At 44.5% G+C, this 12346-nt stretch overlaps 1 protein-coding gene across 2 annotated transcripts in view; it reads left to right on the top strand.

The window, feature by feature from the left end:
• Positions 1 to 12346, top strand: part of SMG1 (SMG1 nonsense mediated mRNA decay associated PI3K related kinase) — a 348909-nt gene that overhangs the window by 267069 nt on the left and 69494 nt on the right. For both annotated transcript variants that reach the window (XM_053695253.1, XM_053695252.1), the window contains exons 49-50: positions 11073 to 11345; positions 11712 to 11946. In XM_053695253.1, coding sequence (XP_053551228.1) covers positions 11073 to 11345; positions 11712 to 11946 — 508 coding nt within the window. The remainder of the gene's footprint in view (positions 1 to 11072; positions 11346 to 11711; positions 11947 to 12346) is intronic.

The following is a 12346-nucleotide window of genomic DNA, read 5'->3' as shown; positions in this document are numbered from 1 at the left end:
CTTGGGAACGTTTTTTATTGATCTGGCTTGTTTTAGACACCTAAATCTAGTCAGGAAGGCCCTTTCACTCTAGTGTGCTGAGGGAGGAAGCCTCATTTTGGCACTTCAGCTGTGCAGTTGAATTTCAAGGCAGTGCATGCAGATTCATGTGAGAGGGTCCTGTGGTTCAGAAAGTGACTCCAAAAGGCTTTTTTCTGTGAATGGTGACCCCTAAGGAAGGTAAAAAGCTGCAGCAAGGCTGTAGCTGGGATTGTGGTGTGTAAAAACGGTTAAATCCAACAATTAGCTCCGGTTTGCTTGTTTTAAGAGCTAGAGTCTCCATATTTGCTGTGCAATACTTTCTAAGCATTCAGACACTGGGGTCCAAATTTCAGAAAAATCGGATATTGCCTTCATAGTTTTTTGAACATTCAGAAATAAATGTGTCATTTTATTATTTAAAGAGACAGTAACGTTTTTGTTTAAAATCGTTTTTATTGCATTGTTTGCCTGCCTAAATCTGTTTATCATGTCTGTTCCATCAGATAACCTATGTTCTGTGTGTATAGAGACAAATGTGGTTCCCCCTTCGAGTGTTTGTGATAATTGCGCCATAGCGTCCAAACAAAATTAGGACAGCTCTGTTATTTTTCATAATGTTGCCCAAGATGATTTATCTAATGAAGGTAGTGGGGATAGCTCTACATCCTCTCCTTCTGTGTCTACACCAGCTTTGCCCGCGCAGGCGACACCTAGCGCGCCAGTGCTTATTTCTATGCAACAATTATCAGCAGTAGTGGATAATTCTATAGCAAATCTTTTATCCAAACTGCCAGTTTTTCAGAGAAAGCGTGATTGTTCAGTTTTAAATACAGATAAAAAGGATGAACAATCAGACGCTGACGATGCCTTATCTATTTTACCCTCACATCAATCGGAATTGGCTGTGAGGGAAGGGCTGTCTGAGTGTGAAATTTCAGACTCGACCTGATCTAGTGGCATTTAAGTTTAAGCTAGAACATCTCCGCGCTTTGCTTAAGGAGGTATTAGCTACTCTGGATGACTGTGATTCCATGGTAGTACCAGAGAAGTTGTGCAAATTGGACAAATTTTTAGAGGTCCCAGTGCACGACAACGCTTTTCCAATACCTAAGAGGGTAGCGAACATAGTGGAAAAGGAGTGGGAGAAGCCAGGTGTACCCTTTGCCCCACCTCCTATATTTAAGAAAATGTTTCCCATAGTAGACCCTAGAAGGGACGCATGGCAAACGGTCCCGAAGGTTGAGGGAGCTGTTTCAGCACTAGCGAAGCGCACAACTATTCCTATAGAGGACAGCTGCGCTTTCAAAGATCCTATGGATAAAAAATTGGAAGGATTGCTTAAAAAGATTAAAGTTAGCTTATTCCTTTATATTGGATGCTGCCTTTCAAATAACGAAATTGGCGGCGAAAAACTCAGGTTTTGCTATAGCGCGGAGGGCACTTTGGCTAAAATCCTGGTCGGCAGACTTGTCGTCCAAGACTAAGTTACTGAATATTCCTTTCAAGAGTAAGACCCTTTTTGGGCCGGAATTGAAGGAAATTATTTCAGACATCACTGGGGGTAAGGGCCATGCCCTCCCACAGGATAGGCCTTTTAAGGCTAAGAACAAGTCTAATTTTCGCAATTTCAGGAACGGACTGGCTAATAACTCCACTGCCGCTAGACAAGAAGGTAACGCGGCCCAGCCCAAACCCGCTTGGAAGCCCATGCAAGGCTGGAACAAGGGTAAACAAACCAAGAAACCTGCTGCTGCTACCAAGACAGCATGAAGGGGTAGCCCCCGATCCGGGACCGGATCTGGTAGGGGGAAGACTATCTCTCTTCGCTCAGGCTTGGGCAAGAGATGTTCTGGATCCCTGGGCACTAGAGAGAGTTTCCAAGGGATACCTGTTAGAATTCAAGGGACTTCCTCCAAAGGGAAGGTTCCACCTGTCTCGCTTATCTTCAGACCAGATAAAGAAACAGGCATTCTTACATTGTGTAAGAGACCTATCAAAGATGGGAGTGATAAACCCAGTCCCCTCCGGGGAACAAGGTCTAGGGTTTTACTCAAACCTGTTTGTGGTTCCCAAAAAAGAGGGAACTTTCAGGCCAATTCTGGATTTAAAGATATTAAACAAGTTCCTCAGAGTTCCATCCTTCAAGATGGAAACCATTCGGACAATCTTACCAACAATCCAGCAGGGTCAATTTTTGACTACCGTGGATCTGAAGGATGCGTATCTGCATATCCCAATCCACAAATCTCATCATCAGTTCCTGAGGTTCGCCTTTCTGGACAAACATTACCAGTTTGTGGCTCTTCCATTCGGTTTAGCCACCGCTCCCAGAATTTTCACAAAGGTGCTAGGGTCCATTCTAGCGGTCCTAAGACCGAGGGGCATCGCTGTAGCACCTTATCTAGACGACATCCTAATCCAAGCGTCGTCTCTTTCCAAAGCGAGGGCTCATACAGACATTGTGTTGGCTTTTCTCAGATCTCACGGGTGGAAAGTGAACATAGAAAAAAGTTCACTGTCACCGTCCACAAGGGTTCCTTTTCTAGGAACAATAATAGATTCTGTGGAAATGAAGATCTTTCTCACAGACGTCAGAAAGACAAAGCTTCTAAAAGCTTGTCGAGTTCTTCACTCTATTCCTCAACCCTCCATAGCTCAATGCATGGAAGTAATAGGACTAATGGTCGCAGCAATGGATGTGGTTCCTTTTGCTCAAATTCATCTAAGACCATTACAGCTGTGCATGCTCAATCAGTGGAATGGGGACTATACAGACTTGTCTCCCCAAATTCAAGTAGACCAGGTAACCAGGGACTCACTTCTCTGGTGGTTGACCCAGGATCGCCTGTCTCAGGGAATGAGTTTCTGCAGACCGGAGTGGGTCATCGTCACGACCGACGCCAGCCTCTTGGGGTGGGGCGCGGTCTGGGACTCTCTGAAAGCTCAGGGCCTATGGTCGCGGGAAGAGTCGCTTCTCCCGATAAACATTTTGGAACTAAGAGCTATATTCAATGCGCTCCTGGCTTGGCCTCAGCTAGCGGAAGCCAGGTTCATAAGATTTCAGTCGGACAACATAACGACTGTTGCGTACATCAATCAGCAGGGGGGAACAAAGAGTTCCCTAGCGATGAAGGAAGTAACCAAGATAATCCAATGGGCAGAGAATCACTCCTGCCATCTATCTGCTATTCACATCCCAGGAGTAGACAACTGGGAGGCGGACTATTTGAGTCGTCATACTTTCCATCCGGGGGAGTGGGAACTCCATCCGGAGGTCTTTGCTCAGTTAACCCAATTATGGGGCATTCCAGACATGGATCTAATGGCGTCCCGTCAGAACTTCAAGATTCCTTGCTACGGGTCCAGATCCAGGGATCCCAAGGCGACTCTAGTGGATGCATTAGTGGCGCCTTGGTCGTTCAACCTAGCATATGTGTTTCCACCGTTTCCTCTCCTCCCCAGGCTCATAGCCAGGATCAAACAGGAGGAGGCGTCGGTGATTCTGATAGCTCCTGTGTGGCCACGCAGGACTTGGTATGCAGACCTGGTGAATATGTCATCGGCTCCACCATGGAAGCTACCTTTGAGACAGGACCTTCTAGTACAAGGTCCATTCGAACATCCCAATCTAGTTTCTCTGCAGCTGACTGCTTGGAAATTGAACGCTTGATTTTATCCAAGCGTGGGTTTTCAAATTCTGTGATTGATACTCTGGTCCAAGCCAGAAAACCTGTGACTAGAAGGATTTACCATAAAATATGGAAAAAATATATCTGTTGGTGTGAATCCAAAGGATTCTCCTGGAGTAAGATTAAAATTCCAAAGATTCTCTCCTTTCTCCAAGAAGGTTTGGATAAAGGATTGTCAGCTAGTTCTCTAAAAGGACAGATTTCTGCATTATCCGTCTTGTTGCACAAACGACTGGCAGCTTTGCTAGATGTACAAGCTTTTGTTCAGGCTTTGGTTAGAATCAAGCCTGTTTACAGACCCATGACTCCTCCTTGGAGTCTAAATTTAGTTCTTTCAGTTCTTCAAGGGGTTCCGTTTGAACCTTTACATTCCATAGATATTAAGTTACTATCTTGGAAAGTTCTGTTTTTGGTTGCTATTTCTTCTGCTAGAAGAGTTTCTGAATTATCTGCTTTGCAGTTGGATCCACCCTATCTGGTGTTCCATTCTGGTTGTTTTGCGTACTAAGCCTGGTTTTCTTCCAAAAGTTGTTTCCAACGAGAACATCAACCAGGAAATAGTTGTTCCTTCTTTGTGTCCGAATCCAGTTTCAAAGAAGGAACGTTTATTACACAATTTAGATGTTGTTCGTGCTTTAAAGTTCTATTTAGAAGCAACAAAAGATTTTAGACAAACCTCATCCTTGTTTGTCGTTTACTCTGGTAAGAGGAGAGGTCAAAAAGCTACTGCTACCTCTCTCTCTTTCTGGCTGAAAAGCATTATCCGCTTGGCTTATGAGACTGCCGGACGGCAGCCTCCTGACCGTATCACAGCTCACTCTACTAGGTCTGTGGCTTCCACATTGGACTATAAGAACGAGGCTTCTGTTGACCAGATATGTAAGGCAGCGACTTGATCTTCTCTGCACACTTTTGCCAAATTCTACAAATTTGATATTTTTGCTTCTTCGGAGGCTGTTTTTGGGAGAGAGGTTTTGCAAGCCGTGGTGCCTTCTGTTTAGGTAACCTGATTTGCTCCCTCCCTTCATCCGTGTCCTAAAGCTTTGGTATTGGTTCCCACAAGTAATGGATGACGCCGTGGACCGGACACACCAATATTGGAGAAAACAGAATTTATGCTTACCTGATAAATTACTTTCTCCAACGGTGTGTCCGGTCCACGGCCGCCCTGGTTTTTTTTTAATCAGGTTGAAAAAAAATTTCTTTATACACTACAGTCACCACGGCACCCTATAGTTTCTCCTTTTTCTCCTAACCGTCGGTCGAATGACTGGGGGGCGGAGCCAGAGGGGGAGCTATATGGACAGCTCTTGCTTTGTGCTCTCCTTGCCTTTCCCTGTGGGGGAGAACATTTCCCACAAGTAATGGATGACGCCGTGGACCGGACACACCGTTGGAGAAAGTAATTTATCAGGTAAGCATAAATTCTGTTTTTATCTGTATAGAATCAAGGGTTAATATCCATGGAAAGGAGATTATTGAACAGAGGGGGATTTATGCATAATATCTTTGTGTTTGTTGCTGCGTCATGTGTGAGATGAGGCTCTAGCAATGTGTGAAGTCAGGTGTAGATCAGCTTGGTCTTTTTTTGGCACGTTTTCTCTTCAGTCCAGGAGCAGTCCTGCATGGCGCTTCATGTGACCGGGTGTGGCCTCTTCTTCTTTCCTGACCGGCAATTGCGGGAGACGTAACGGTTTCTCTGTGGTCAAGGTCATAGGTTGTGAGTGCCCCGGCCTTTGGTATATAAAGGTGCCATTTATTCTATCTAGTCTGTATTAATGGTGCAAGCTATGGAGGACTCTGATATGTTAGAGGATACCCCCTCTTTAAAGGGCCACTGTAAGTAAATATTTTCTATGCCTGTTACTAACTAACTACCCCAAATACGCTTTTTATCAATAGCATTTCATTAACATATCTCTACCGTATATTAGAAATCTTGTCTGCAAATTTAATTGTTTTCCAAACCCACTCCGTGGGTATCCTTTGCTCTGTACCAATCAGTTTACAATACCTAGGTTTCAAAATGGAGCTTTAAACACAAAGTTATTGGTTTAAGTATTTTGAACATGCAATGCTGAAAATAGTGGGCAAGATAACGTGACATCATAGGCGAATAAAAGATATAACTTTTAGAACGTTATGAAACTTCGTTTTGGAGAAAATATAGGTCAGTAGGTTTTAATTAATGTTTATTAACTTTAATATGTTAGTGGTTTAGCTTAAAAATTATAACATAAAGTAATCCTTTAATTAAATCTAATACCTGTGTTTGAGAGGAGGCGCAGGTTGATCCGCCTGCTCAGCTGTGTTCCATATGCTTTGATAAGATTGCGATATCTAAAAAGAATAAGATATTTAGCACTACTGAGCCATCCAACTCTGAGGGTTCTCCGTCCCACGAGGTGCGTTCCCTTCATTCATCTACGATCACACATGCAGCTCCCCAGGGCCCAACTGATCCTCCCACAGGGGGGGCCTCTTGGCCGCCAGATTTTGCTGCCCAATTACAAACGGCAGTTTCTGCGGCCTTCCATGCCTTACCACGCCCTGTAAAGCACAAGCAAAGGGAAAGACACAGCATCCCGTCCCAGGGGTAATCTACTCCACTGGATTTCTGGATTGATTATCCGCTGATTACACCTCTGACTCTTCGGAGGGCGCTCTCTGGGACGGAATCGGCGTGTTCTAGACCTCAGACAGCAGAGGAGCCAGATTTTAAGATGGAGCATTTGCGCTTTTTACTGAAAGAAGTGTTTCCGGAAGAACCTTCGATCCCTAAGCTAGATAGGGTTTACGAGGACAGGGTGGTACCTCAGACCTTCCCAGTTCCAGTGAAGATGGCTACTATTATTATTAAGAATGAGTGGGAAAAACTTGGCTCGTCCTTTTCTCCCTCTACCTCTTTTAAAAAGCTGTTCCCCGTCCCTGACTCTCAGCTTTGAGCTATAGGGGGCCATTCCTAAGGTGGATGGGGTTATCTCCACGCTTGACGAAGAGGATGACTATTACCCTCGAGGATAGCTTGTCCAAGGAGCCCATGGATAAGAAATTAGAATCCATGTTTGTTTTTCAACCAGCAGCAGCGATGCTACCTATGTCAGCTATGGTCGAGGTGGAGACTCCCCTCGAGGACATACAGGAAAAGATTAAGGTCTTAAGGGTAGCTTAATTTTTTTTTATGCTAATATGCAGGTTATTCGTCTAAATGCCAAGACCTTAGGTTTCTCGGTTCTAGCCCACAGGGCTCTGTGGTTAAAGTCGTAGTCTGCGGACATGACTTCCAAGTCTAGATTACTATCCCTTCCTTTTCAGGGAAAAGTTCTTTTTGGTCCAGGGCTGGACTCTATCATATCCACGGTCATGGGAGGCAAGGTATCCGCAGGATAAGAAGAATAAGCCTAAGGGCTCTACTTTTCGTCCCTTTCGTTCAGACAAGTCTCCACGCCAGCAGCCTGCTGCAAAGACAGAGCAGTCCAAGGGATCTTGGAAGCCAGCTCAATCCTGGAACAAATCCAAGCAGAGCAAGAAGCTTGCTGAGACAAAATCGGCATGAAGGGGTGGCCCCTGATCCGTCACTGGATCGCATAGGGGGCAGACTATCTCTGTTCACAGAGGCTTGGATGCGAGACGTACAGGATTCTTGTGTTCTGGAGGTTATCACCCAGGGTTACAAGATAGGGTTAAAGACTTATCTGCCCAGGGGCAGATTCCTCCTGTCAAACCTATCCTCAAGACCAGAGAAGAGACAGCTTCCTAGGGTGCGTGAGGGATCTCTCCTCTATCGGAGTAATAGTTCCAGTACCTCTAGCAGAAAGGGGGCTAGGGTACTATTCAAACCTTTTTGTAGTTCCAAAGAAGGACACGTTCCGCCCGATTCTGGACCTAAAGTGTCTAAATAAGTTTCTGTCAGTTCCATCGTTCAAAATGGAGACGATCAGATCGATTCTGCCCATAGTTCAAGAGGGGCAATTTATGACAACAATAGACTTGAAGGATGCCTACCTTCACGTGCCAATCCACAAGGACCACTTCAGGTTCCTAGGATTCGCCTTTTTGGACCAACACTTCCAGTTTGTGGCCCTGCCGTTCGGTCTGGCGACTGCCCCAAGAGTCTTTACAAAGGTTCTGGGGGCGCTGCTTGCGGTAGTGAGAGCTAGAGGTATTGCGGTAGCTCCTTATCTGGACGATATCCTGGTTCAGACTCCGTCCTACAGTCTTGCAGAGGACCAATCGAGGACTCTTCTTCTTCTCCTTCGATCCCATGGATGGAAGATAAACAAGGGAAAGAGTTCTCTGGTTCCCAGCAACAGGGTGGAGTTCCTGGGCATGATCATAGATTCCATAGCTATGAAAATATTCTTCACAGATCAGAGACGTTCCAAGATCGTGTCCAGCTGTGTTGCCCTTCAGACCTCCTCAAGGCCATCTGTCGCCAGGTGTATGAAGGTGATCAGACTCATGGTTTCCAGGATATATGTCATTCCTTTTGCCAGGTTCCATCTAAGACCTCTGCAATTATGCATGTTGAGACAATGGAACGGCAATCACTCTGGGCAATCGATCGAGGGAATCCCTCTCTTGATGGGTCTGCCCGGGACAGCTGTCCCAGGGGACATCCTTTTTGAGACCATCTTGGGAGATTGTGACCACGGATGCAAGTTTATCAGGATGGGGAGCTGTTTGGGGTGCCAGAATGGCACAGGGAGGTGGATTTAAGAGGAGTCGACCCTTCCGATTAATATCTTGGAACTTCGAGCAATATTCTTCACTCTGAGGGCTTGTCCCCTCTTGGGGTCATCCCATTTCATCAGATTTCAGTCGGACAACATTACCTCTGTGGCGTACATAAACCATAAAGGGGGTAGCAGAAGCTCCCTAGCTATGAGGGAGGTGTCTCAGATTCTGGAATGGGTAGAGACCCACAACTGCTCGCTTTCAGCAATCCACATTCCGAGTGTGGACAACTGGAAAGCGGAATTCCTCAGCAGACAGTCGTTTAATCTTGGGGAATAGGCTCTCCATCCCAAGGTGTTTGCGGAGATCTGCCGGAGATAGATCTCATGGCGTCCAGACTCAACTTCAAGCTACCCAGATACGGGTCGCGGTCCAGGGATCCCCAAGCAGAGCTGATAGATGCCTTAGCGGTACCTTGGGAGTTCAACCTAATTTACATATTTCCCCCATTGCCACTTCTCCCTCTAGCAGTGGCACGCAACAAACAGGAGCAAGCTTTGTCCATTCTGATTGCTCTGTTGTGGCCACGGAGGACGTGGTTTGAGGACCTGGTGGAAATGTCGTTGTTTCCTCCATGGAGGTTACCCTGTCGCAGAGATCTGCTGGTTCAGGGTCCAATTCGTCACCCAAATCTCGATTCTCTGGGGCTGGCTGCGTGGAGATTGAACGCCTAGTCTTGGCCAAGAGAGGGTTCTCGGACAGAGTGATTGATACTCTTTCAGGCCAGGAAACCAGTCACTCGTCACATCTATAACAAGGTGTGGAGGACCTATTTTACCTGGTGTGAGGAACGTGGATATCCCTGGCACAAGGTTAGGGTATCCAGGATTCTGGCCTTTCTTCAAGATGGGTTGGATAAGGGTCTTGCCGCCAGTTCCTTAAAGGGACAGATTTCGGCCTTATCGGTTCTGTTACACAAGAAGCTAGCAGAGCTTCCTGATATTCAGTCCGTTGTTCAGGCTTTGGCTAGAAACAGGCCGGTTTTTAGAACTTCTGCTCCTCCTTGGAGTTTAAATTTGGTTCTTAAGGTTTTGCAGAGGGCTTATGCATGCACTTGAAATTAAGATTCTTTCCTGGAAGGTTCTTTTTCTACTAGCTATTGCTTCGGTTCGCAGAGTATCTGAGTTAGCAGCCTTGCAATGTGAGCCCCCTTACCTGGTTTTTCACACTGATAAGGCTGTGCTTCACACTGGATTGGGGTTTCTCCCAATGTTTGTGTCAAATCGTAACATCAACCAGGAGATAGTAGCTCCTTCCTTGTGTTCTAACCCTTCTTCGTCTAAGTAACTTGGATGTAGTTCGAGCCTTGAAGTTTTATCTTCAGGCCACGAAGGAATTCAGACTGACTTCGTCCTTATTTGTTGTGTATTCAGGGAAGCATAAGGGGCAGAGGGCCTCTTCCACTTCACTGTCTTTTTGGGTGAGGAGCGTTATCCGTTTGGCCTACGAGACAGCGGGACATAAGCCTCCTCCAGAGGATTACGGCTCACTCAATTAGGCCTGTGGCCTCCTCTTGGGCCTTTAAGAATGAGGACTCTGTGGAGCAGATTTGTAAGGCGGCTACTTGGTCCTCGTTACATAATTTTGCCAAATTTTACATTTTTGCTTCGGCGGAATCTGTTTTGGGGAGAAAGGTTCTGCAGGCTGTGGTGCCCTCAGTATAGGGTCTGCCTCCTTTTACCCTCCCGTTTTGTTCATTCAGTGTCCTCTAGAGCTTGGGTATTCCCACAAGTAATGAATGAAGCAGTGGACTCTCCTCCTATTAAGATGGAAAACATAAATTATGCTTACCTGATAATTTCATTTCCTTCTGTGGGAGGAGAGTCCACTGCTCCCGCCCGTTTGCTCCGGTGGGTGGACCTAAATTTAATTTTATCTTCTGGTACCATTTATACCCTGATATTTCTCCTACTGTTCCTTGTTCCCTTGGCAGAATGTCTGGGGGATGAGGGGAGTGGGAGGAGTATTTAAGCCTTTGGCTGGGGGTGTCTTTGCCTCCTCCTGGTGGCCAGGTTCTTAATTCCCACAAGTAATGAATGAACCAGTAGACTTTCCCCCCGCAGATGGAAATGAAATTATCAGGTAAGCATTTATTTCATTTTTGGTAAAAGCAAGTGTAAGATGTTTCTAATTGATAAAAATGTAATTTACTACTAGCTATATAATAATCTCCTCCTATAAATGGTTTTAGTCTATTTAAAGGGATACTGAACCCAAATTTTATTCTTTCATGATTCAGATAGTGCATGAAATTTGAAACTTTCTAATTTACGCCTATTAATTATTTTTCTTCGTTCTCCTGGTTTATCTTTATTTAAAAAGGCAGGAATTTAAGCTTTTGGAGCAGGCCCATTTTTGGTTCAGCACCTGGGTAGTGGCTAAATGTAGCCACCAATCAGCAAGTGCTATCCATCGTTCTGAACCAAAAATGGGCCGGCTTTTTAGCTTAGATTCCTGCTTTTTCAAATAAACAAAAATGATAATAGGAGTAAATTAGAAAGTTGCTTAAAATTGAATACTCTATCTGAATCGTGAAAGAAAAAATTTGGGTTCAGTGTCACTTTGAGCTCAACATTCAATTAAAGTATAGACCGAAAAAAGATTTTATTTTTATCCCCTTTACAGGTATGAAATGCAGTATGCGCCCCAGCCGCCACAAGCTGTATGTCAGTTTATTTCTGCAACAGAGATGTCATTGCAGCGTTACGCTGCAGACACGAATAGCAGACTCCTCAGACAAGTTGAACGGTTAAAGCAAGAAGCTGTTTCATTGCCAGTTTGTGAAGAGCAACTAAAGGAAATTGAGCGTTGCATTAAAGTCTTTCTTCATGAGAATGGAGATGAGGGTTCCCTGAGCATGGCCAGTGTGGTGGTGTCTGCCCTCTGTACACTTACAAGGTATCTGTTCTTGACTCACTAATAAGTAAAGCATCAGGTTTGAGGGGGGGTAGTTCAGGGCTATTTAATATTAGCCACTTGTCCCTAACAATTCCTTTTTGATCTAGGACATTAGAATAAAATAACTTCATTTAGTGTGATGTTACAGAAGGGGTTTTAAAATCTTTTAAAGTTGAGCCAATGTGAAGGCCTATTTTAGTCTTTCCATATTGATTCATGTATATCTGTTTGTTTTACTATATTTTAATCTTAATTGCTTCTTGGAGGCTTTATAAGTTGCACAAAAAAAGACAAATAATTGTTGCAATGCTGGATGTTTTTATAAAGTTTGAGTACATTTTAATTTAAAAAAAATTTCCTTCCCAGACGTAACCTAATGATGGAAGGCGCCGCTTCCAGTGCCGGAGAGCAGCTTGTCGATCTCACATCAAGAGACGGGGCCTGGTTCTTAGAAGAGCTTTGCAGCATGAGTGGCAGTGTGACGTGTCTGGTGCAGTTACTGAAACAGTGCAAACTTGTACCCCAGGATCTGGATATTCCAAACCCATTGGAAGCATCAGAATCTGTGCATCTCGCAAACAGTGTGTACATCTCACTACAGGTAGAGTCTATATTGTGTTGGAGATCTTGCAAAGTACTTTAAAGATTTCTTTCAGTAGAAGAAACTGCAAATGGTAAAGGGTTCTGTCATAAGAAAACCTGTATTTAATAAAAGTATCTTATTTAAAGGGAAACACAAACAGCCTCATAAAAAAAATACCAATTTTTTTAATGTATTAGTTATTCAAAAGCATGTTCTGTTATACAGAGACTTGTCCGTCTCCACCAATATATAATATAGCTGTGGTAGTTGTCTGTATACGTAAGTTAGCATTGTGTAAGTACATAACTGATACTTCTTGTTTCAGTATCAATTCAAAAAATAAATGTCCTATAAACGGTTAGGATTCCACATTAAAAGGGACACTTCTATCATACAAAATTACATTTAAACAGGCTAA

Source organism: Bombina bombina, chromosome 11, assembly GCF_027579735.1.
Source record: "Bombina bombina isolate aBomBom1 chromosome 11, aBomBom1.pri, whole genome shotgun sequence".
Taxonomy (NCBI): Eukaryota; Metazoa; Chordata; class Amphibia; order Anura; family Bombinatoridae; genus Bombina; species Bombina bombina.
This window is presented reverse-complemented; position numbering and strand designations above follow the sequence as displayed.